Source organism: Anopheles coustani, chromosome 3 (genome assembly GCF_943734705.1).
Source record: "Anopheles coustani chromosome 3, idAnoCousDA_361_x.2, whole genome shotgun sequence".
NCBI lineage: Eukaryota > Metazoa > Arthropoda > Insecta > Diptera > Culicidae > Anopheles > Anopheles coustani.
The window spans coordinates 33,746,052-33,767,100 of NC_071288.1; the positions used below are offsets into that span (position 1 = coordinate 33,746,052).

Below are 21,049 nucleotides of genomic sequence, written 5' to 3' on the forward strand. Positions count from 1 at the left end.
TGCTAATTGCTCTCTAGGTATACGACTACGTTTGCTTTAGATGAAATCAGATAAGAGAGAGATGCCAATCAACGAACTTATTAGATTTGATTAGAGAAACTATTTTTGAAGTATGTTCCTCACGATTTTGTACTCCAGTTTCCCTTTTTTGTTCTTCGACAATTCGTTCTCAGAGGGGTAGATCTAAATCATATCCGGAAGTCTTTGAGGTCCCCCAGAACTTTGGCGATCAGCAAATGAACTTTCGTTAGGTAATAATTAAAGTTCATTCGCTAAGAGTTTGAAAATAACAGTGAGATTAAAAAGGTACCTTTTATCCTATTATTTGTTCCGATATTCTGGGTATTCCTAGTTTGACTTACACTGTGATGGTATCCTCTTAGACCTAGCATCAACACATACAAAGCATATGGAAGGCAATTTTAATACGAACCGAAAGTGAAAAACTTTCAAAAACAATCAAAACATGTTCTTGGTGGTGACCTTAGTGGCTTGTTAATGCTTTTAATTAAGGTGTATTCACAACAGATTGGCCACTGAGTTTTTCAGTGACCACTCCCATATTACCAAGGTCGGTCTATTTTTTTTAGTTCCCCATTATTTTCTCCAGATGGGGGATCACTTTCGTCAGGTTCCACTTTCCCAAAGCGACCACGTGTTTGCCCGTGTCAGCATTAACTTCCTCCAGCTGGCAACTGTAGCTTGTGTACTTCTTGCCCAAAATGTGCTCACCACGGAAGACAGCGTTGCCAAAGCTCCGATGGCGAGTGGCCGCAGCAACCGTCGCGCTAAAGCGCTAGAGAAAGAATAACAGGGGTGGTCGAGCGTAAACAAACGCGGTGGCAGAGCAAATGGAGAAAAAAGCAAACTCATATAAAATAGCTCACAGGGCACCGACGGGGTCGAAAGGGAGGGTCGCTAAGAACGCTCTTTAAAAACAGGCTTCCGGAGGTCGACAGCAGTCAGAATTTGTGCAGCTCTCGGGCAGTGTGGGACCGGGCCGCCAAGCTACAGGACACAGGCCGCGCGCGAATAGGGCCGTCGGGAACCCGGATCTCGGGAAATAGGGCAGTGGTGGCGAGATTTCCTTTCTTCGGAATTCTAGTGCGCAGAGGCGTGGCAGTCGCCTGGTGGACAGCTTGAAGTTCTAAGTGATACGTTCTTAGCCTGAGGTGGGTGTTAGAGGTTTCGAGCGCGCAGTAGGTTTAACTCTGCATATGGTGTTCGCGATTCCCAGGGTGTAGTGTTCTGGTGTTGATTGGAAGCAAAACAAGACCCGACAATGAGTGCGCTTTGTATGTCGCTGCTTTTGGCCTGCCAACCGGTTGTTTTTGGAGCAGGTAACCCCGATTTGCTTGTAAATAGTGGCGATGGTGCTGAGATGCGTTTTCTCCCCTCATTCCAGTCACCTCCCCGGACTCCTTCGAATTTTGGGGTCGTAAGACGCATCCACATCCGAACGACATCGACTACGAACCTGCGTACGGCGAGAAGACACGCGCCTCGAGCGGGGCACCACAGTGGAGCCACTCGATCAACGATGCCGTTGGACCTCCGAACTGGAGTATCGTTGCGCCTGCCTGCGCTGGACTGTACCAGAGCCCTATCAACATCGTGCGCGAGAGCACACTGTTCGTAAAGAAGAAGGTCCCGCTCGATCTGCAGGGATTGCGTAACATTCCCCGCTCGATACTGGTCGAAAACGAGGGCTACTCGGTGAAGTTCACTCCACGCTGGAACGGTCGCACGCGCCCCGTGCTGCGCGGTGGCCCACTGAAGACACCGTACGTGTTCGAGCAGCTACACTTTCACTGGGGTCCAACGAATGACGAAGGCTCGGAGCACACGCTCGATGGCAAGCAGTTTCCCCTCGAGGTGCATCTCGTGTTCTACAACGGGCTGTATGGTTCGTTCGACGAGGCGAAGGGTGAGGTGGACGGGCTGGCGGTGCTAGGGTTCGTCTACGCGGACGCTCCGAACTCGGCCGGATACCTGCTGAATCGCTGGACGCAGTTTTTACCGCTCGTGCGGAAACCGAAGGCAGAGTTCGAGCTGCCCTACAGCAAGTCGTTCTCGCTGCACAGCGTCATCGGTGACATGGGCTGGCCGTACTACTCGTACGAGGGCAGCCTGACGACGCCACCGTGCCTCGAGACGGTCACGTGGATCGTGTCGGCCAAGCGCCTGGCCGTTACGCAACGCGAAATGAGTATGCTCCGGACACTGCTCGGCTTCGATGGTGCACCGATATTACAAAATTATCGTCCCGTGCAGCCCGTGAACAATCGACGTGTTTTTCGCTACTAGCAGCATGGTTCCGGTGCATCCGGCCCGCATCGAAACAGCGATTCGCACGATGTGCATCAGGTGAACTTCGCGTTGTCTGCCGATTATATGCACAATCGGTTTGACAAGCCGCTGGTCAAGCAAGCTAACAGACATAAGTGTTGCATACCGTTAGGCGCAATCGACTCCACAGATTTGAATTTATCATTAGCAGGACTCCAACGCATTTTCGCATTGAACAATCTGCTGTACAAACTATGTTTATAGCTTTGTTGAGTTTAAGATTATATGTTTACGTTAAATTTTGTATAGTTTCTCAAAAACAATGTGTTCAAGCCAATAAAGTTCCTTTTAAGTAATATAATAATCCGATGGTTTGTAAAATCGATCGATATTTAAATACTGAAACCTTAAGCGTTACGGTGGTGCTATTCAGCTAAATGTTTTCGGTTTGCACGTGTACAAAATCGTATTTATCATAGCCAACATTCAGCTCTTATTGGAATTCGTGAACACAAAACAGGGAAGTTGTTGAACATTCTTTTTATTTGTTTCATGAGGATGATAGATGACATGCGGGTGCCAAAAACCAAAATAGCTTTTGAAATTCATTTTTATTCAAAATAAATGCCACAATTCTGCTTGTTTCCAACGAACAAATTCGTCAGTTGCTTTAGTGTGATATTGCTTTTCACCGATACCATAATATTGAATGAACAACGGCAGGTTTCATTAAAAATAATTACTTTATTTTCTATTTGCTCTCTAATGCGCAACGTCTTTCAATAGAATTCTCCTTCACTTCTAATGCGTTATTTTTTCGTTTGCGTCTATCATTTTAAACTCTCGAGACTGTTTGTGTCAACGTCGCTTGTCCACTATTGCTGGCTACTACTTAGCACGAACAGAATGAATACTACGACTAAACTTAACGCTACATATCATCATAATACATAAAGAAATTTGGCCAGTCCCGACCCCCTTGGGTTGAGCACCAAACGGGGGAACTTCGGCCACCTTTCGTCACTAACGCTAACTGAATGAAAACGGTAAAGAACATGAGCGGAAGAACAAGTTACGGAGGGAAAGAGCCTTATGGGACGCTCGTTTGATAAATGTACCATTTATCTCGAGGAGTTTCAGTTTTTTTTGCACTCAATCGATGAGTCTTTAAAAACAACGAATATATATGTTTGAGGATTTTAAGTTGCGTTAAAACATGAAAACGGTGCACGCGTGCTGCCTTGTACCGAATCTAATGTAAAAATCCTTCCCCTTTTTTGTTAGTTTTCGCCCCCTGAGGGTGTTTTCCGGATCCTAGCCGACACATGGCAGCACGCTCTAGCGAAAGGATGTTATGGTTGCAGGAATGTGAGTGAGTTCGTTCGGAAAATCGAACCTAACATGGCTGTCACCAAATACCTGTTTCCCCGAGGGGAGGGTGGAAGACATGGTAGAGCGGGGGCGGAGTACAGAGTGTTAAGCGGAGGGTGGGAGTATTGAGTAAAATTTTTCGCACAACACACACGATCGCACGCGCGCTGATTCGTGGTGGAACGCATTTTCGTTTGCATGCCGAACACATGCTAGTCTTTCATTTGTGATGTTTTGTTTTCTTTTAGTCACGAATCGAATCATGATTTCGCAAAATACGCCTCGCGGCATATCGCTGAGTCCGAAAAGAGCGGAACATTGGCGTTTTTTTTTTCTCTCTCCTCTTTTTCTGATGGAGGTGCCGTCAGCGTCACCAACGACGGTGGAAAAGTTTTACTCAATAGTTGTACGGTCCGTACTGCGATCCGTGGTAGTATGGCTGCGGATAGAGCTGTGGCTGGGGGAAACCGCCGTAGGGGTAGGGGGGCTGCTTTTGGGGGTACACTGAAACGGGAGAGAGCAGGTTAGCGATGTGAGCGAGGGGTAGGTGGGCACGGTCGGCGAGGGTGGTGGCCGCCGGCACCTTACCGGGCATCAGATACTGCAGGTTGAGCTGCTCTTCCCGCTCGCGCTCGCCCCGCAGGCAGACGGCCGCACCGGACAGCAGGATCGAGGCCAGCAGGCTGCAGGCCACACCGGCCCAGGCCACAATGTACGACCAGTCGTACGACAGACGAGTGTTGTCCCGGAGGGCCTATACGGTGGGGGGCATAAAAGGAAGGGTATTAGTGCGTGAGTTCCATAAAGGTTATGAAAAGCATGTATGCTTAACACGTTGACTGCCAAGCGTTTTTAGCACAGTTTCTTAGTACAATCTTTTCTAATAAAATTTGTCCATAACATTTGTTAAACCGATGGTTTTCAAAGGTTAAGCAAAAAATTAGCTTCCCAAAGAAATTATATTAAATAATACTATGATTTTCATCTTGCATTTTCATTCATTTATGGGGCAAACACTTTTTAGAACTAATGACAGCTGGCTATCAAAAATGATAGCCATGGCAGTCAACGTGTTAACACGTTGCGTACCAAGCGTTTTAGCACAATTTTTAGTACAATTTTTTTAATTGCAATTTGATTATAATATTTGTTAAACCGATTGTTTTCGAAGGCCAAGCAAAAACTTAGCTTTCCAAATTATTCATTTTTAATATAACTATAAACTTTATGTTGCATTTTCATTTATTTATGGGTCAGAAACTTTTTAGAACTAGAACTGCCGTCACCCATATTTGGGTGACGCGGTACGGAACGTGTTAATTAGGTTATTTTACAGTAAGATCTTAACACATTGACTTCCTTTGCTATCGCTTTTTTATAGCCAGCTGTCAGTAGCTTTAATAAACTTTTGCTCATAAATAAATGAAAATGCAACATAAAAACTAATCTAAACTAAAAAAAAGTGGACTAAAAAAGCCTTGACTACCGTGTTAAGATAATTTAAATCCGGAGTAAGTACCAAAGCAAAACAGAATTCCCTTTTCGAGCAACATTAATTGATAATATAGGCATTACGTCATAGTAACGTGTTCTTGATCAAGAAGCGTTTCAAAGCCATCTTTTCGATTAATGCTCCTCAGGTTGGCTTTCAAACACCCGCACATCCATACTCACGTTATTCCACTGTTGATAGTAGTCCTCGCCGACGACCTTCTCCTTTTCGAAGAACTCCACCGTGTGCCAGAGTCCCATGGCGCCGGCAGCGAGCAGGCAGGCGGTGAGCATCAGGATGGCGGTCGCGGTGATGGCACCGGCCGAGCGTTTCCAGCATCCGGACAGTCCGGTCCAGAAGGCGCAGAAGATGACAACGAAGCTAAGGAGGGAAACGGGGAAGCACACATTAGAATTCATTTCGAGCGGAAAGATTTTGAAAAGGGCACGATCTACGGCACTCACCTCAGAATGAAGGCGGCAATGACGGAGCGTGCCAGATGGAGGCGCGTCATGATGTCATCGGTGAAGGAGTCCGACTCCTTCTGCTCCTCGGCCGCCGGGAAGTAGTCGATGTTCGAGCAGTGCGTTTCCACCGGGGAAAGATAGATTTGAACTGCAAAAGGGTAAAAGGAGGAAGGCAATGTTAGAAGACATCGTTGGCCGATACAATTAAATTTAAGTAACATTAAGTCTCTGTAGAGTGTGTGCTAGCTCTATAAAGAACGTGTGCTTCTAAAGCTTCGGCAAAAGTGAATGTTGCAATCTCCATTTAAACAAAAGTAAGCGAGAAACCCTTCCGAGCTGTACGTTCAAAGAAAAGAATTGAAATTGGGAGCAATTAAAATATGTGTTACAAACAAAATGGGTCGAAAACAGGCATACAACAATAGGTGGCATTCAAAAATAAGGAAAATTGCGTGCCCAATCCGAGCCGCTCCAAAGCTCCGATGCGTGAACGAGCGGAATGAATTTGGAGCACGAGACTGCACGCGGTCGTTCCCAATATGTCCAAAATGCAGCCGGCATAGCATCGCCGAGGCAGACCGCGTTCAACCGGTGCATCCCTTAAGACCTTGTGACGCAGCCGCCCATTTCACACCCGCCTGGCGCGATTGATTGCAGGCGGCGCTGCACTTTCCGATGCCGGTTTCCTTTCACCGGGTTTCCTTCGCAGCGGTGCACATTTTGTTTTCTAATTTTTATAACGACTACGAGATGAGTGATTTTTTCCGAAAAGAGCCCTGATCATTTCTCCACCCACATGGAAAGGGTTGGGAGAAAAATATGCCAATAGGATGGGCGCGTGCATCGGATGGCATACTCGAAAATCCGCGCCCAGCGAAGATGAATACGTGGAAAGCCGAGACTTGCTAGAGCGCTGGCTGGAAAGACGTCTTGAAAGTTTATAGGGATGGGGGATGGAGCAGAGGTGTCGCCAGGGGAGATGTTTTCACTTCCCACCCCAAAAACCGTAGGTCCAAAGCACACGTGGAGCCTTCGTCTTGTGGGGAGAAGGGTCCATACCCATTTCACTTGATTTGCGAAAACTGGGCTCTCGCTCTCTCTCTCTATTTCTTTCTTTTCTCCCTCTCTCTTTGTTTTTCTCTTTCTCTCCCTTATTGTCTTGGTGGTATACTGTGCTGAATACAAAATGGGCGCCATCGTGCGTGCATTGATCTCCGGCAAAATGTCGATCGCGTCTCGCAAACTCCACTTTGCGATCGCGTTGATATGGCGATTTACGTTTCGGTGAAGGAATCGACTTTTCTTTCGTACCCTTCGCGCTTATGTCTGTCGGTAAAGGCTTTAGGGAAATTTTTGATTTTTTTTTTTGTTTTCCCCATTTTCCCATTTCGCGAATAATTTAGCGCCAATTGAGGCGAAGATGGAGATCGAGGCCCATTCCAGCACCCCTTTTTTTGCATCGTGCCTTTCGGGTGCAATTTATCACGACTCACCCAAGACCCTCTCTTTCGGTCCCTTTATCGCTTTCTGATGGTGGCCGATCCCTTCTCCTTGCTCCCCGGATCGATGGGTGGCAATAAATCAAATGGCATAATAAAGTAAATCACTGCACTTAACGTGTGGCGATGCTTTACGTACACTTGCCCGGGCCTGGCGTGGATTTCGGCTTTTCTTGTTTGATAAACCGAGGCTAACGACCGAAGAAAGCGAAAGCTGCCTAAGGAGAAACTGGCCATCTTTACCTAGGCTTTAAAAAAAAACTTGTTTGCACGGTTAACGCACGTCGGATGATTCAATTGCGGCAGTGCAGTAATGAAACGGAAACTCTATGTTTTGAAGATGTTTGCAGAAAAAAAAATGTGTTTGCCGTCGTCCATTAACCAAAAACAGGGTTTTTGTGGCCCATGAGGTTTACGTTGGAACGCGAACACATGATTCATAAGCATTCAGCTTAAGGTGTAAGGGGCGGTTGTTGAACTGGCTATCAAAACGCATTATTTTAATAATTGTAAATCACTGCAATTGAAAGTTAAAATCAACATACGATATTTTATGTGAAATTGTAATTCTTTTAAAAATAATTTAGTTACATTCCGTGCGAACAATATTTTTCCTTTTCACATTTCTTTTTTCTTAGATTGACTCCAAACGCAACCTTACAGGTCGATGCTTATCTTCCTAACGAAACTGTTTTCGAAACCATCGAAGAAATCGGTCAACCGAACACGACTCGTCATAAATATGCTGTCACCGTTTCAAACAACCAACGCACAAACAATCCGCAACGGTACCACCGCGGGTCGGAGGTGCCTCATCAAATCGCAAACCACGCGTCCGGCTGCCCAATAGCCGAACAATGACACAATCCACGCTGGCCACCGAACTGAACCTAACCTTCAAAATAATAACGGCGAGTCGGGCGAGATATGCCGGTGCCACGTCACAGTACGCCATGGATTTGAGGTGCTTTTTTTTAACACAAGCTACCCGGTTCGTTTGGGTGAGGTTCGGCGGTTCATACGCCGTGGTTACGCAAGCGGATTATTTTAAGACACTTCTTTTGCCATCACTTACGCATCGCCAATGTGTGGTCGGTGGCGCAATTTTCTCGCACGAGGTACCAGATGATGGGATGCAACGTACGTTTGTTGTTTTATTTATTCTCTCCAGGTGGTAACTTAGTGAAGCATGTTGTTTACACACGCATTCAGAACACTTTTCAGTTGAATTTGTTTGGTTTCAATATTGTTTTAATATTGGGAAGTTATTAATAACCCAATAGAGACTTGACGGAATTGAAACCCGATTTTTAAAATACAGGCAATCTGACAAGGACACCGAATTTATCGTGTTTTCCTCGAAAGTACCGCAATCGGATTGCAAACATTTCCCTCCCTAGCGAATCTTTTCCGTGCTCCGCCGGTAAACACACGCGAACGCCGAAGGACGTTCGACGGATGGGCGATCGTAAACTACGTGGCTGCTCCATTTTCCGGCATTACATCATGGTCGGTTTTGTTCGGAGATTCACCATCGCACCGAGACGGTACAATCGAGGTCACCACGAGGGCGTCGGTGAACTTTGGATGGAACAGTGTTTTGGCTCGAGTCGCGAGTCACTCGATGAGCCGAAAGTGAACGCCATTTTTAGCCGTTTTTGACAGACGACTCGATGAGATGATAGCTACCAACATGAAGTCCATTTGGTATCCATTTTTATCTACAGTAATCTTCCTTCATCGATGTTTGTTGTCCTTGTTAATTTTTTCCAACGCCCAGTTTGATCGATTAGTCTTTGGTCAGTAAATTCTTGCCATCCCGTTCGACTTGCAGACCGCACGCGTAGACTCGCCAAAAGAATTACCGTGTGTAATTAACCAAGGCAGAACTCGGGGGAGTGAAATTAGCCGCTCCGATTTTACCGTACTTCCGTTTTCCGCTTGGCCAAACGAGAGTAAAAGGTGTGTAAGGAAAAGCTCCACACTCGACCGTTCAGCGGGCAGAAGGTATTGCTCCGGAAAGAAAACAATTTAGCAGAGTAAACACGATCTCAAAGGCGAGGGCTGTTACAAGCTGCCACTTTTCTAAGGGCGTCCGATAACGTCCATGTGGTTCCAGATGGTTGAGAATTTTTACATGTGAGCATTATTTTTTCCTTCGTTGCTTACCGTTTCACAGCGTTTATGTGAGACAGGGGGTGATTCGACACCCTCGTAAACCCCTTCGCGGCACGTTCATGTAATAACGGATCCCGGTTCTGGCCGATGCTCATTCGTTTGCGAAAAGAATCGTACCCGATAATGCCGTTGATTATGAGCGCAATCTCACAAGCAAAGCTCGATCAAGATCGGTAGCAGTGTTTTGAGGTCAACATTTGGGGAGGAAAAATCGGGAATGGTGCTGACCCAAATCTGAAACAGACCGCTTTTTGAACGGCGTGATGGAAGCATGGCCGAGTGTTTGCGGGAAAGACAAAGTCGTGAATGAAAAATGAAAAACGCGACGATCACTTGTGAGTGTACCGTTAGGAGATTCGAGCTGTGGCAAATCATTGATGCAAGATAGATTGGCTTCGGCGAGTGTCCCACCCGAAGCACACGGTCATCAATCATTTTTAAAGTGTCTCACCGACGAGGGAAGCACCAAAAGTGAATGTAATATTGAGAAAAATCTTAAAATAGATACCTTAAAAGCCCAATCATAGAAAATGACTTGATTTGATAAATGCTCTGAAAATTTCCATACAAATTGTTCATTTTAATGTTTTTATTTTTACAATTACAAATGAAATTTTACTTTTTTTGAAGTTGGAAGAAGAATATTTTTCGTTCGTTGCATTCTCATATTTTACATAAATTCAATAAATTTCATTCGACTTAAAAAAAGGTTTAGCCCATTTTATTTCAATTTCCCAAGAACCAACAACAGGTTCAACGTCCAATTAGTTTAATTTTTCCACAACATGCTCCCCATACGCGTAAAGGAGGCGAATAAAAACTAAATAAAAACCAACACGTTCTGGTCCAAAATCAGAGCGAAAAAAAAACTTTCCCCTTACGCTGCGATTAAGGGAAGCATGTGAAACAACGGAAATTAGCCGGCTCGCGATCCATCGTGGTCATGGGCAAGTGCGTTCTGTTTTCCCATACCGTGCGGGATACCCGGATTCGTCTTCCCTCTTTACGTGAGTGGCGTAGAAGCAGCAGCAAATTATCCTCTCCACCTAAAACACCATCGCGGTGCGGTTATCGTTCTTGAAACGCGAATCTAATCGAAAATAGTTCATCTAGTTTCGGTGTTTCTCTTTTCTTCGCGTTCGGAAAGAATCAGCAACGCACGAGGAGTTTTTCACCGCGGTAAAACGGGAAGAAAATGTCCGGTCAAGAAATGAAAGCCAACCGGAGAGATGGTGCTAGTGAAAATGGAGCTTCAAATTCAATTAATACTTTGGTCGGTGGTGGTGGTGGTGGTGGGTGCCGGAGATTCTAGACCGCTCGAGCGGACACGAGCCGCCGGTGAAGGAAACTCATTAATGGTGTATAAAATCAGTACAAGAGTGATGGGTTTCCGAAACGGAACACCGTTGGGACGGATTGGAAGAAGTAATTCCACTCAGGCCGCCTTCTTTCCGCCACTTCCTTAGTTTTGATTGTTGATGCTTTAGCCGTTTTCTTTTGCTGCAGATTGCATTTTCTTCCTTTCGCTGGCTCTATACTTCTTCCAGCCGAAAGTTATTGTACGAAACGTTTTTCCATCGGTTCTCTTCCTTCTCGTTACGTAATCGCATGTCTTGTCTACATATTTACCAATTTATTATCCCTGCATCACTGGTTACGGCTTTCCTCTTCTCTGTTTTATCTGTCCAGTGGGAAAGCATATTTTTATACGTGCCGATTCCCGCTTGCACTCACAAACACTACGAAATAAAATCAATTTTTTAATGACCCACTACGGCAGGGTTGGCGGGTGCATTTAGGGTAAATTACTTTCGCCGGGATAACACCGCCACCGAGGGTGGGGAGTGGGAGGTACCACGGGGTATGACCTAACCCGTGAGGCGATTGCACGAAAGAGCATCCAAGCGGGGAGTCGAAAGAAAGCGCAAAAAATCCACCCCGTCCGCATATGGATGAAGAAATATGGACTGACGGTATTTATGGCGCAGCGCGAAGACCGCGAGAAAAATCTCTCCCATGTTTGGGCGCGACGAGCGAATCGTTGCCAAACAAGTGGTCGTTAAGGGGCGGGGGGTAGAGGGCAACGCAAGGCATGCGGGCAAAACAGAATCCATCCCGGGGAGTCACGGATAATTACCGCTTTCGGTCGACTCCTGCCTGGCGGCGGCATCTTTTAGCGGTACAAGTGTGCGTGGCAAGTGGGGAGAAAAATCTGCACGCTCTGCAATGCAAAAGGTGACCGATTATCATCGTCCCTACTCCGCCGACCGACTGGATTTTGTTTTTAATGGCAATTTTCACTTTATGCTGCTCCCTCATGTGACAAACAACAGCGCGCGCTCCAATGCTGCCCTGAAACCGGTTCCAGCAGGAGGCGGCGGTGCAGAAGGGAGAGGGGGTTTTCCTATGCTCAATTTATCACCACCGAAAGCATCCGCACTGGCACCGACGTCGCATTTCGCCGAGGGAATGAAGACGGAACGTTAAATTTTCACGAGAAGCCAACTTTCATTTCAACATCGCGAGCCATGAAGACGTCGGGGGCTTATGTTGTAGAGTCGCACCTAACCTTATGCGGTCGGGTGGTGGTGGTAGTGACATAAAACGCCATTGCGCCTCACCTATTTTTGGTTTATGCATATTCCGATTCGAGACATTCCTTGGGAATGAATTCTTTCACTATCTAAGGGTGCTTTTGAAGTTGGTCTCGAGCTTTGGGAGGTTCGCTTTTGGCGAAGCCTTTCGTATTTAAAACACATACGCGATAAGCAACGAGCAATCGAATTAGAAGGAAATTTATTTACGTTAAGAGTAGGAATAAATTTACCCTACACCAATCCGTACTCTATCGTTTTTAATGTTTCTTTTTAATGATTCTAATAAATTATATCTATGTCTTCCTTTGGGTAGTGAGTATGACCACAGGAAAAGCAAAATGACATCTTTACATAAAAAATCGGCCCATGAGCGCCGGGGCTCACCACCTCGACGGCGTGGGTTCGAATCCCAACCGAGACCGGACCCTCATCTGTACGAGAGGACTGACTATCCACGTACGTACAACAGGGAAACAAGTCTCGTAAGCCCTTAACGGGTAGGCATGACCAAGAGGTCGTTACGCCAAGAAGAAGAAGAAGAAGACATAGATTATGGTGTATACAATAGTTAAAATACAATGTGAAAATAGTTAAAATCTTACATAAATTTCAAAATCCTTGGAAAAAGCTTTGCTGTCTATAAGAAAAATAGTTGTAGTTTATCATCTCTAGGAGATGTTTTATTGTGAAAACTTTCGTGTGATGTTCAAACCCGAAGCTGAAACTAACTTTCAAACATCAGGCTTCAAAAACAATACAACACACCAAACGTTAGAAACCCTCCACGAGAGGGAAAGGTCAAAGAAAGGTTTAATGTTGATGTGCATGGAAGCATAAAAGCCAGCATCACTTAACCCTCTGAGCCGCGGATCCCCGGAAAACTACGATTAATCGATATCCTGAATCATTTCCAGGGAAATTGCATACCACTCGCCCGAATCGTCGATTAGCGAGGGTTTAGAGGGAAAAAAATCCCCGAAATAAAACCTCCTTCCATCCAAAACAATTAATTCGCATCTTCAGGAAACGCTCAGTGGAACGACCCCTTCCATCAACAGGTAGTGCTGTTTGAAGTTGTGGTTTTTTTTTTTGTTGGTGTTGTGAACCATAGGACGGAAAAAGGTTACGGAGGGGTAAAAAAGGCATGAGCGACGCCAAATGTGAGAACGTGCAAAAGTGGCGAATCGGCAGAAAGAAGACATGAAACCAACACAATGCAACATCAGCATCCGCCGTGTGCCGAATAAGTTGAAACTGCTTCCCTCCCCCACCGTGGACCACGATTCACACAAGACGACCGCGTTCCGTGTGCCGCCGTATCGGTGAGAATCAACTCGAAAGACTTGAAGGCCGACCGAGCGGCATCAAGCGACGAACCTGGCGAAGATTTCAATTTGTTGTTCGCTTTTCGTTCCACCGCCTTCCCGCCGATCGGCGATGAAGATCTATCTATCTATCTGCTAGAATTAATTTGCCACTCAACGAACATCACCGGGAAGTTCTCGGTAGCTGCCATCGCTGCTTCTTCCGGCTTCAACAAAATCCAACAATCTAATATTTGTATCTCATCGCAAAAAGAGGGTTTCGTTCTTGCACGGATTGGTGATTCTTCTTTTAACTCTAAGTCTTCCTAGTGTTTCAGCTCCATCGCGTCCGCAGTTCTATCACACTTACCGGACGATGCTGGGGGTCGCTCCTTCGGGTAGCAGTACCGGAACAGTCCGCGCGTCCGCGTGTAGTAGATGAGCCGATTGTTGAAGCTATCCGTCAGCTCGGGATGTTTGGCAATGAATGGCTGCAAAAAAAAAGAGAGCAATTGAGAAGGCGATCGATAAACATGGGGATGAATTGACCGGAACCACCGGACAAATAAACCATCGGAGATAAGAAATGAAAATGAAAGTTTTGATCAATGGGTTTCTTTTCTTCCCATTTTTGTGCCTTCTGATGCCATTTGATTGAACGAAACTAAGGAATGATGGCGGCCGGGGTACGTAACAGCGGGAGGAGAAAAATAAATACTCGTGCAATCAACTTTTTTCGCGATATGTTTCTTTCGCTCCCCTCCGCACTCCATCGACGCCACTGATGGTTATGTCTTTTTCATCGTTTCCGTTTACGGATGAGAAAAAGCGGACCAACCACCGGCCAAAGTGGCGACGGTGGGTCTTGGCTGTGAAAGTGGTCGACTTTCAGTGCTGGCTGCCTGACGCACGCACAGTTCCACAGAGCTGGCCGGTTTTGCCGCCTAAAATATCCATCAATCAAACGCCTTCGTCTTCGAAGACGAGAAAATGAAACGCATCGCACGCAAGCAAGCAACGTAAGGAATGATGGCGGCATCGTTTGGTGATTGGTGATGAAAAATTATCGCGAAAAAAAAAACACCCCTTCTCCCACAAGCAGTAAAAGCTCGCATCGCAAAACGGCTGCTGGCGAAATGGGGGAGAAGAAAAATAAACCAACCCAATCCGGTGGAGCTCGTGTAAATAAATAGATCAGACGGTGAATGCACATGCACCAAAAGGTAACTGAACTGCGAAGTCCGCCGCCGCCGCCACCGCCGCCACCGCCACCAGTCTCAGCCCGCGTGGAAAACAGGGAGTTAATGTAGCTTGATGCTCGCCCTCGGATCGAGATGGTGTTGGGATGATGTGTGTGTGTTTCGCTCTTATCAGAGCTGCAGTCTGGCACTTGCACATCCGATGCACGTGGCAGAAAAGAGCAAGAACGGCACGGCCACCATAATAATTGCACCACTGGGAAAACACACATCACCCCCAGTCCGGTGGAAAACACACTGACGCTGTCTGGAGCGAGAATCTGCGTCCCCCTGGCGTAATCGAGCAACGGTCAATCCCTGTGTAATAACCGGTGCTAACATTTTCACGGCTACAACCGGGCTGCCGTTCCAGACCGAAGGCGCTAATTATGCCCTTCCTTCCAACCCCTCCACCTTTTGATGCGGGTGCGACGGATGAAGTTCTTTTCAATTGTCCGCGATACTGTTGGTTTTTTCCCCAGTTAATGGGTACGTGTCGCCATTTTTTTGTTGTCTTCGCACAGTTCGATTTAATTTACCACCCATTAAACGAGTGACCTCCACCGTGGTCTGGCGAGCAAGGTGGCGCTAGAAGGGTGCAATTGAAATTGAAAACCTAAAAAAAAACAACATAACGCAAAACTACAAATAGACTCCAAAAGTAGTCTATTTTTGGGCCAAAGCGTGACCTTCGGTGGGCAGTTTCATGTACTTGACTTTGGCGAGTATGGAAGGTTTTGGGTTTTTCGGTTTCATAATTTTACGTCCTCCAAACCTTGCAGAACGTCAGAAGGACTGACTGTGAACGAGCGAACATTGACGAATGAAAATGAGTAATAGCTTCCATGCCTCATATGGACACGATTTGATTGGGTTCATAACAGGTTTTGCAGCAAGGGTTGGTGAGCGTGCTTGCCGGTATGATTTAAATAATCAAGCAGGAAGTGCCAACAGCAAGATCGTATCATGTTAGCAGGCAAAATGTTCTTAACAAGTGGCGAGCAAAACAACGTCATACGATCATTTAATCCAATTATGAAGAGATATAAGTGAAACTTCACGACAAGACGTTTAAAAACTACATTTTCAAGTCCAAATTTTCGGCGTGAATGCTATCATCGGGCACGATTCTCGTCGTTGTCCCCGGCAAGTGTGAACGGGAAGTTTACTTTTACACCTTCGTGCCAAAAATGGGGCCGCGTTTAACCCATTAGCTCGTGAAGGAAAAGGCTTCAGGCCTTGCTTCAGGGTTTTTCAATGAATTTTGAAGATTTTTTATCACTTCTATCTTTCACTTCTTCGAATGGGGATTTCAATAATACAGAAATGTTTCAATTAAATAAATCATTTAAACATGCCCGAGTTGAGACTGAAAGATGGAGTTGCTTCAAATGTGATTGTTGTTTTGAGTTTCGGTTTGCTTCAAGCATGCCCAATCCAGCATTCCCACCCAAACTATCCCATCCCACACAAACCAGCGTGTGTGTGGGGGTGAAAAGTGGTTCTATCGAGCAGGAGAAGAAAGAAAAAAATGGATCAACCCTAACGACAGCAAAGTCTTATGCAGAACCTGAATCGAACGAATTATTCCGACTCGATCGGTGCGACAATCGGTTTCCAACTTTTCTGCAGCTGCGAAAACCTGCAGGGGTTTTGAGCCGTCTACGTCTTGCTACATGTAGCTTTACCCCGTTAATGCGTGTGTGAGCCAACGGTCCTGGGCCGGACCTGGCCCCGCTTGCTCTTATTTGCCTAACCGATTAGCGACCCGGCGAAACCTTCACGTGTCACACGTTCCGGCATTGCTGTTCGAGCTTTCGGGGTGTTCAAATATCGCCTCATTCTTTCCCCAGCCGAGTTGTGCGTTTTCTTCTCGGGCTTCTTGGCAGTGTTTGTGGCTCGATCGACTCGATCACGTCATTTACAAACCGGGGGGCCACATGTGTGTTACTTCACTGCCAAAGCTCACAACCGGCTGGACGACAAACGAGTCCGTTCGGAAAAAAAGGTATGTCGGAGCCAAGCAGAAAACCGTTCACCAGTGGAACCTAAGGGAACTTGGACACCCTGCACCGTCCTACCTAGCGCCCTGTTGAAGGGAGTGCCGTCGCCTGCAGTCGAGTTGCGGTGGAGAGAAATTGAGCAACGAGAGAACGCTCAAGAAAACAGGTACCATTCGGTAGGTCCGGAAGAATGGCAGCTTCTCGCAAGGAAGGACGCGGAGAACGCGGAGGGAAAGTGGAATAACCACTTCTGGGCTACATATCCGCTGGCTGACTCGTTGTTTACTCGTCTCGTCAAAGGCAGGCAAATGTGTATCTGTGTTTGAGTGTGGCAGGACGAAGGAAGAACCCAAGAATATTGGCTCAGGCAATCGGCCTGAGGGCAGACGGAGGTCTGCACAGCAGGTTCTCGGGCGAAGGCCAACAAACACACACACACACACACACACACGCCTCGAGAATCGACCAACCCAGATGTTGTAGAATGCAGAATGTGTCGCTGCCTGTAAGAACTGTGTCCCTTCGGTTGCGTCGAGTGTAACACTCGAGAGCCGGTTTTGGCATGCGCACGCACGTACGGTTGTTATGTGCCAATCGAACGAACAAACGTGAACGTGGCAAAACGGTCCTCCACTAAGCCGTGTAACGCAAGAGACCGAATTCTTTCGCTTCGACCACCGAAAACCGCTGCGACTGGAACACAATCTGTGACCGTCTTTCTTTCCGATTTCCCCCACAAAATCCCAAGGAATGTCTGCCTGCTATGCGCTTTCTAGAGAGTGTGACATCTTTTTTCCCTCACGTTTTCGAGCATCGCGTCCCGTACGCTTATGTTTATTACTTCGTCCAAGCCCACACATTCCAAGTGGGCTCGTTTGTATGCAAATTGGCGGTCGTGCTGCACGGACCCAGGCGGTTAGGGCAGGGGAAGAAGCCGAAGAGTGGTAAACATGCGCACACGGCCCGACACATTCGACAATTGTCTGCTTTTGAGGCGTTTCGTTTCTTTGACACACAAAAATATTGTCCAAACTGTACCATCGTGGCAGCGATATACAACATAAAAAGGCGATAACAAATGCTTCTAAACAAACCCCTTCGAAGCCAGATACGAGATTTATATTTCGTGCGTTTTCTTACCGCATTTTCATGAACAAGCTGACTTAAAGCGGATTCGTTATGCTTTCCTAGCGAAGGCCTCGTTATTATGTTGTGACCGCAAAGTTTGGCCAGCGTCATGAATATTTGGGGCCCCCGGCGTCAAGGGCAAGCTCGGGGTGGTGATCGTGAAAAATTTGGATTGTTTTTTATTTTTATTTGTTTTTCAAACTTGCATGTTTCCCATCGCTGGCCGGTGATCCCCGCTCGGTTTGTATAATAATCTGCCACGATTGTATAACGTGAGCCGGACGGTTCAGGTAGCGACCGCCAAGAGTCAAGGAAACCGCGATGAAGACATAATTGGACGCAGATGCTGGCGCATTAGGGATGGAGCCTGTCGGACAAAATCCGTACACCTTCATGCTATTGGGGTTTTTTTTTAGAGTTTGCGCCCCCCAAAAGAATTCGACCGCGTCAAGAAAAGACGCAACACTAATTGAAACCAAATACCATCATCTCGGCTGGCTTTTGAGGTGAGTGGAAAACTAATGAGGTTAGAGAAACCCTTGAAACCGTTTGAAAAGATTTTTCGAAGATAAAGGGAGATCTTTGTACCGATGTGCGACCGTGCCATTCACTGACTGCGTACAATGTCGTAAAATGTAAAGCCAGAAGATTGATACGTCGGCAATTTGCTTGCACAAAAGCATCATCGTTCCCGGCTTGGACAAAGCGCCCACCGGATAACAAAGGCCCTTTCTGTTTGGGGGCATATCGCGCCCAGCAGAGCCCAACCAATTTGGAAGGATGGCGCAGGGTTAACGCAAGTGGTGGCCGACGGTAATAGAATAGAAAGTTTGTTCGTTGCACTTTCCCGAACCACAAGGCGATGCGCAAAGGGTTCGTCGCTTGTTGCCAGTGAGTTGATGTCACTCTCAACGAAGCTTCCGTTTTCGTGTAATCATATTGGAATCAAGGAGATAAGTTGCTAAATTGAAATCAAGTGCCATGAAACATATTCATTTAACATTAAAACTTCCTCAGGCAAAGTAATCTTCGTGGCATTAATTGTCTTTCAATTATCTACGTGTATGTTTCATTTGCAAATTATTTAAAAATAAACCGAATACATAAAGACCCCTATGGTGGTTGCTAAGCAATTCAGAGTAACGATTCTTCGGATGATTGCAGTGACTTCAATGCGTCATAAGGAAACGAACGTACCTGTATGTTGGTGCGCTTCACCTCGTAGCTCTGCCAGTTGTCTGTCGAGAAGGCGATTGCCAACAGGGCAACGGCGATGATGGCGGATATCGTCGCCAGCGACAGCGTTACGGCACTGCAGGGCATCTTGGTGCTGATCTTCTCTGATCGGAGCGAGCAACAACAGAAGGGTCCGGGATGACGATGACGACGACGCTGAAGATGATGATGTTTCCCTGCTGCTGTGTGAGATGCTGCGGCACAAGCACACAAACACACGCGGAATATCGTTTGGCACACACTCTCTCTCAGTGCTGGCCCGCTTACGGGAGGCAGGGAAAAAAGCTTTCCTCCGTTAGATGTCGCTCACATTGGCCGCACGCGGCACACACAAGATCACACCGCGGACAGGAACGCACACAACTGGCACTTCCGATCTTTCCGATCGCGAAGATGACGAAGACGAGTCTCGACGCGCGAGACGTTCCACGATCACGACACACTGGGAAAAGAGGCTGGCTGCAAAAAAGGGTCACTGTAAGCGCGGGGTTGTGTTTCGTTGTTTCGTTCGCACACTACTTCGCTCTAACTGCAACTGGAAGAACACGATTAGAATTATCCTCGGTGTGAACCCCCTGTCGGCGATCGGATGGACGGGGAGATCACATTCCTCTTCTAGCGGGGGAAAAGCACATACACACAAACAAACACACACAAACACACAGGTGGGCCCACAAAAGCGTGCCACCAAACGACGTTCGTTGACGCCTGGAACTGTTTTCCTTCCTACACAACTCTCGAAATCCGCCTCGATTCTACCTCGCCTCCGTTTGCAACTTCCGTTTGGAAGCGGAAAGGAAGAGGAACCGATTGGCCGGATGTTGTGTGCTTATCGCCAATCGAACCGATGGTTGTTCAGCTCGGAAAACACATTCAGCACACACATGAACTAGATCACCAACGGAAACAAACCCCAAAAGTGGAGGAGAAAAGCTGAAAACCCGATTTAAAACGATTTGGAAGCCTACGGTAGATAAGCGAAAAAAACCGCGGTGGAAACCCACACACTCACACACACACAACTCGAACGAAAGCACACACCAAAGAGGAAACTAACAAATAAAAAAAAACGGGGAAACCCAAACGGACCTTTAGCGCTCGTCTGAATCTTCAGTCCGACATCTTCGGCCACTGCTGCTCGACTGAGCCGCGGACTCGAGTTTCTCCGTTCGCATCTCTCCCGGCGAAGCTCGCGAGCTTGCCTTCCTTCCCTTGCCCTCCTCCGGGCCCCCTGTGCTTTGTGTGGTCTACCCCGGGGGTGGCACCAATACACCCGCATCGGTACGCGCAGGTTCAACGTCTCAAGACACTCGTCGACGGCTCGCGGGAGATCGTGAGCGAAAATCACCACTCGGCTGCCAAAACTCACCACTAAGGTGCGCGAACCCTGCTGCTCGGAGGCGGACACGCAAGTGCACACCGTACGGCACACCTACACACCTAGGTAACGTTGTCTTTCGGTGTGTGCGACCCCGCGGAAAAACCCGTTTTCTGCCGTCGTTCGAGTGAAACTATCGCACGATGAAGTGAAGTGAGTAACTGTTGCCGGAATGTGGCTGTTGGCCGATCCCGTTTCTCGTGTCCCGTGTCCCCTTTCAAGCACGCACACCCCTCCGGGAGGGTGGTGTTTGAAGGATTCCTTCTCTCTTGCCTCAATAGTCCCGCCGCGGGAAAACAGAACTCTCCATCTCTCGGGAAGAGAGTCGGGCGTATTGTGGCAGGTTTCTCGCTTCAGTTTTATGCACGCACATACAGCTGATGCTGCGGACAGTGCGGCAAGGATCGGCCGCAGCGCCAGGGCAAGGTGCGGCTTATGGAAATCGGGTCCGCCGGGAGTAACATTTTTCAACAAGAACACCAACACTGATAACGCGGATCAGCACACCGAACAGGTAGCTTCGGACAGGTTTCCCACGTATCGAAAAAAGGGGCCATCGATTAGTTTCGCTAGATTTTTCCATCGAACTGCTTCCTTTTGGGCGATCAAGGGACGAAGGCATAGTCAACATCGTCATCATCGACAGGTACCGAAACTGATGATTTCCTTTTTTCCCGTACCGACAGGCTCAGGTATGTTAGGGTAAATGAATTACTTTGAAATAATTATTGCTGGAAGAGAATTATACCTGTTATCGACTATTTGTTTTAACATCATAAAATTAGGTTTGACGAAAATCTGTACGTGATTTATATTAATCACGTGACAAATATTAAAAGATATTATTTATTTATTTTTCAGAAAGAACG

The 21,049-nt window shown here is 46.9% G+C and overlaps 3 protein-coding genes across 3 annotated transcripts in view; 2 read left to right on the plus strand and 1 right to left on the minus strand.

Annotated features, from left to right (window-relative positions):
- LOC131271470 (adenylosuccinate lyase) overlaps positions 1-21,049 on the plus strand; it is a 331,885-nt gene that overhangs the window by 138,039 nt on the left and 172,797 nt on the right. The window lies entirely within an intron of this gene.
- LOC131271479 (carbonic anhydrase 7-like) lies at positions 1,283-2,307 on the plus strand. Its single transcript, XM_058272923.1, has 2 exons — positions 1,283-1,340; positions 1,382-2,307. Exons 1-2 carry the CDS (start codon positions 1,283-1,285, stop codon positions 2,305-2,307), a joined length of 984 nt encoding a protein of 327 aa, XP_058128906.1.
- LOC131271483 (transmembrane protein 235) lies at positions 4,058-18,889 on the minus strand. Its single transcript, XM_058272928.1, has 6 exons — positions 18,764-18,889; positions 13,568-13,688; positions 5,617-5,767; positions 5,335-5,533; positions 4,249-4,414; positions 4,058-4,164 (listed from the first exon to the last, which is right to left on the minus strand). Exons 1-6 carry the CDS (start codon positions 18,887-18,889, stop codon positions 4,058-4,060), a joined length of 870 nt encoding a protein of 289 aa, XP_058128911.1.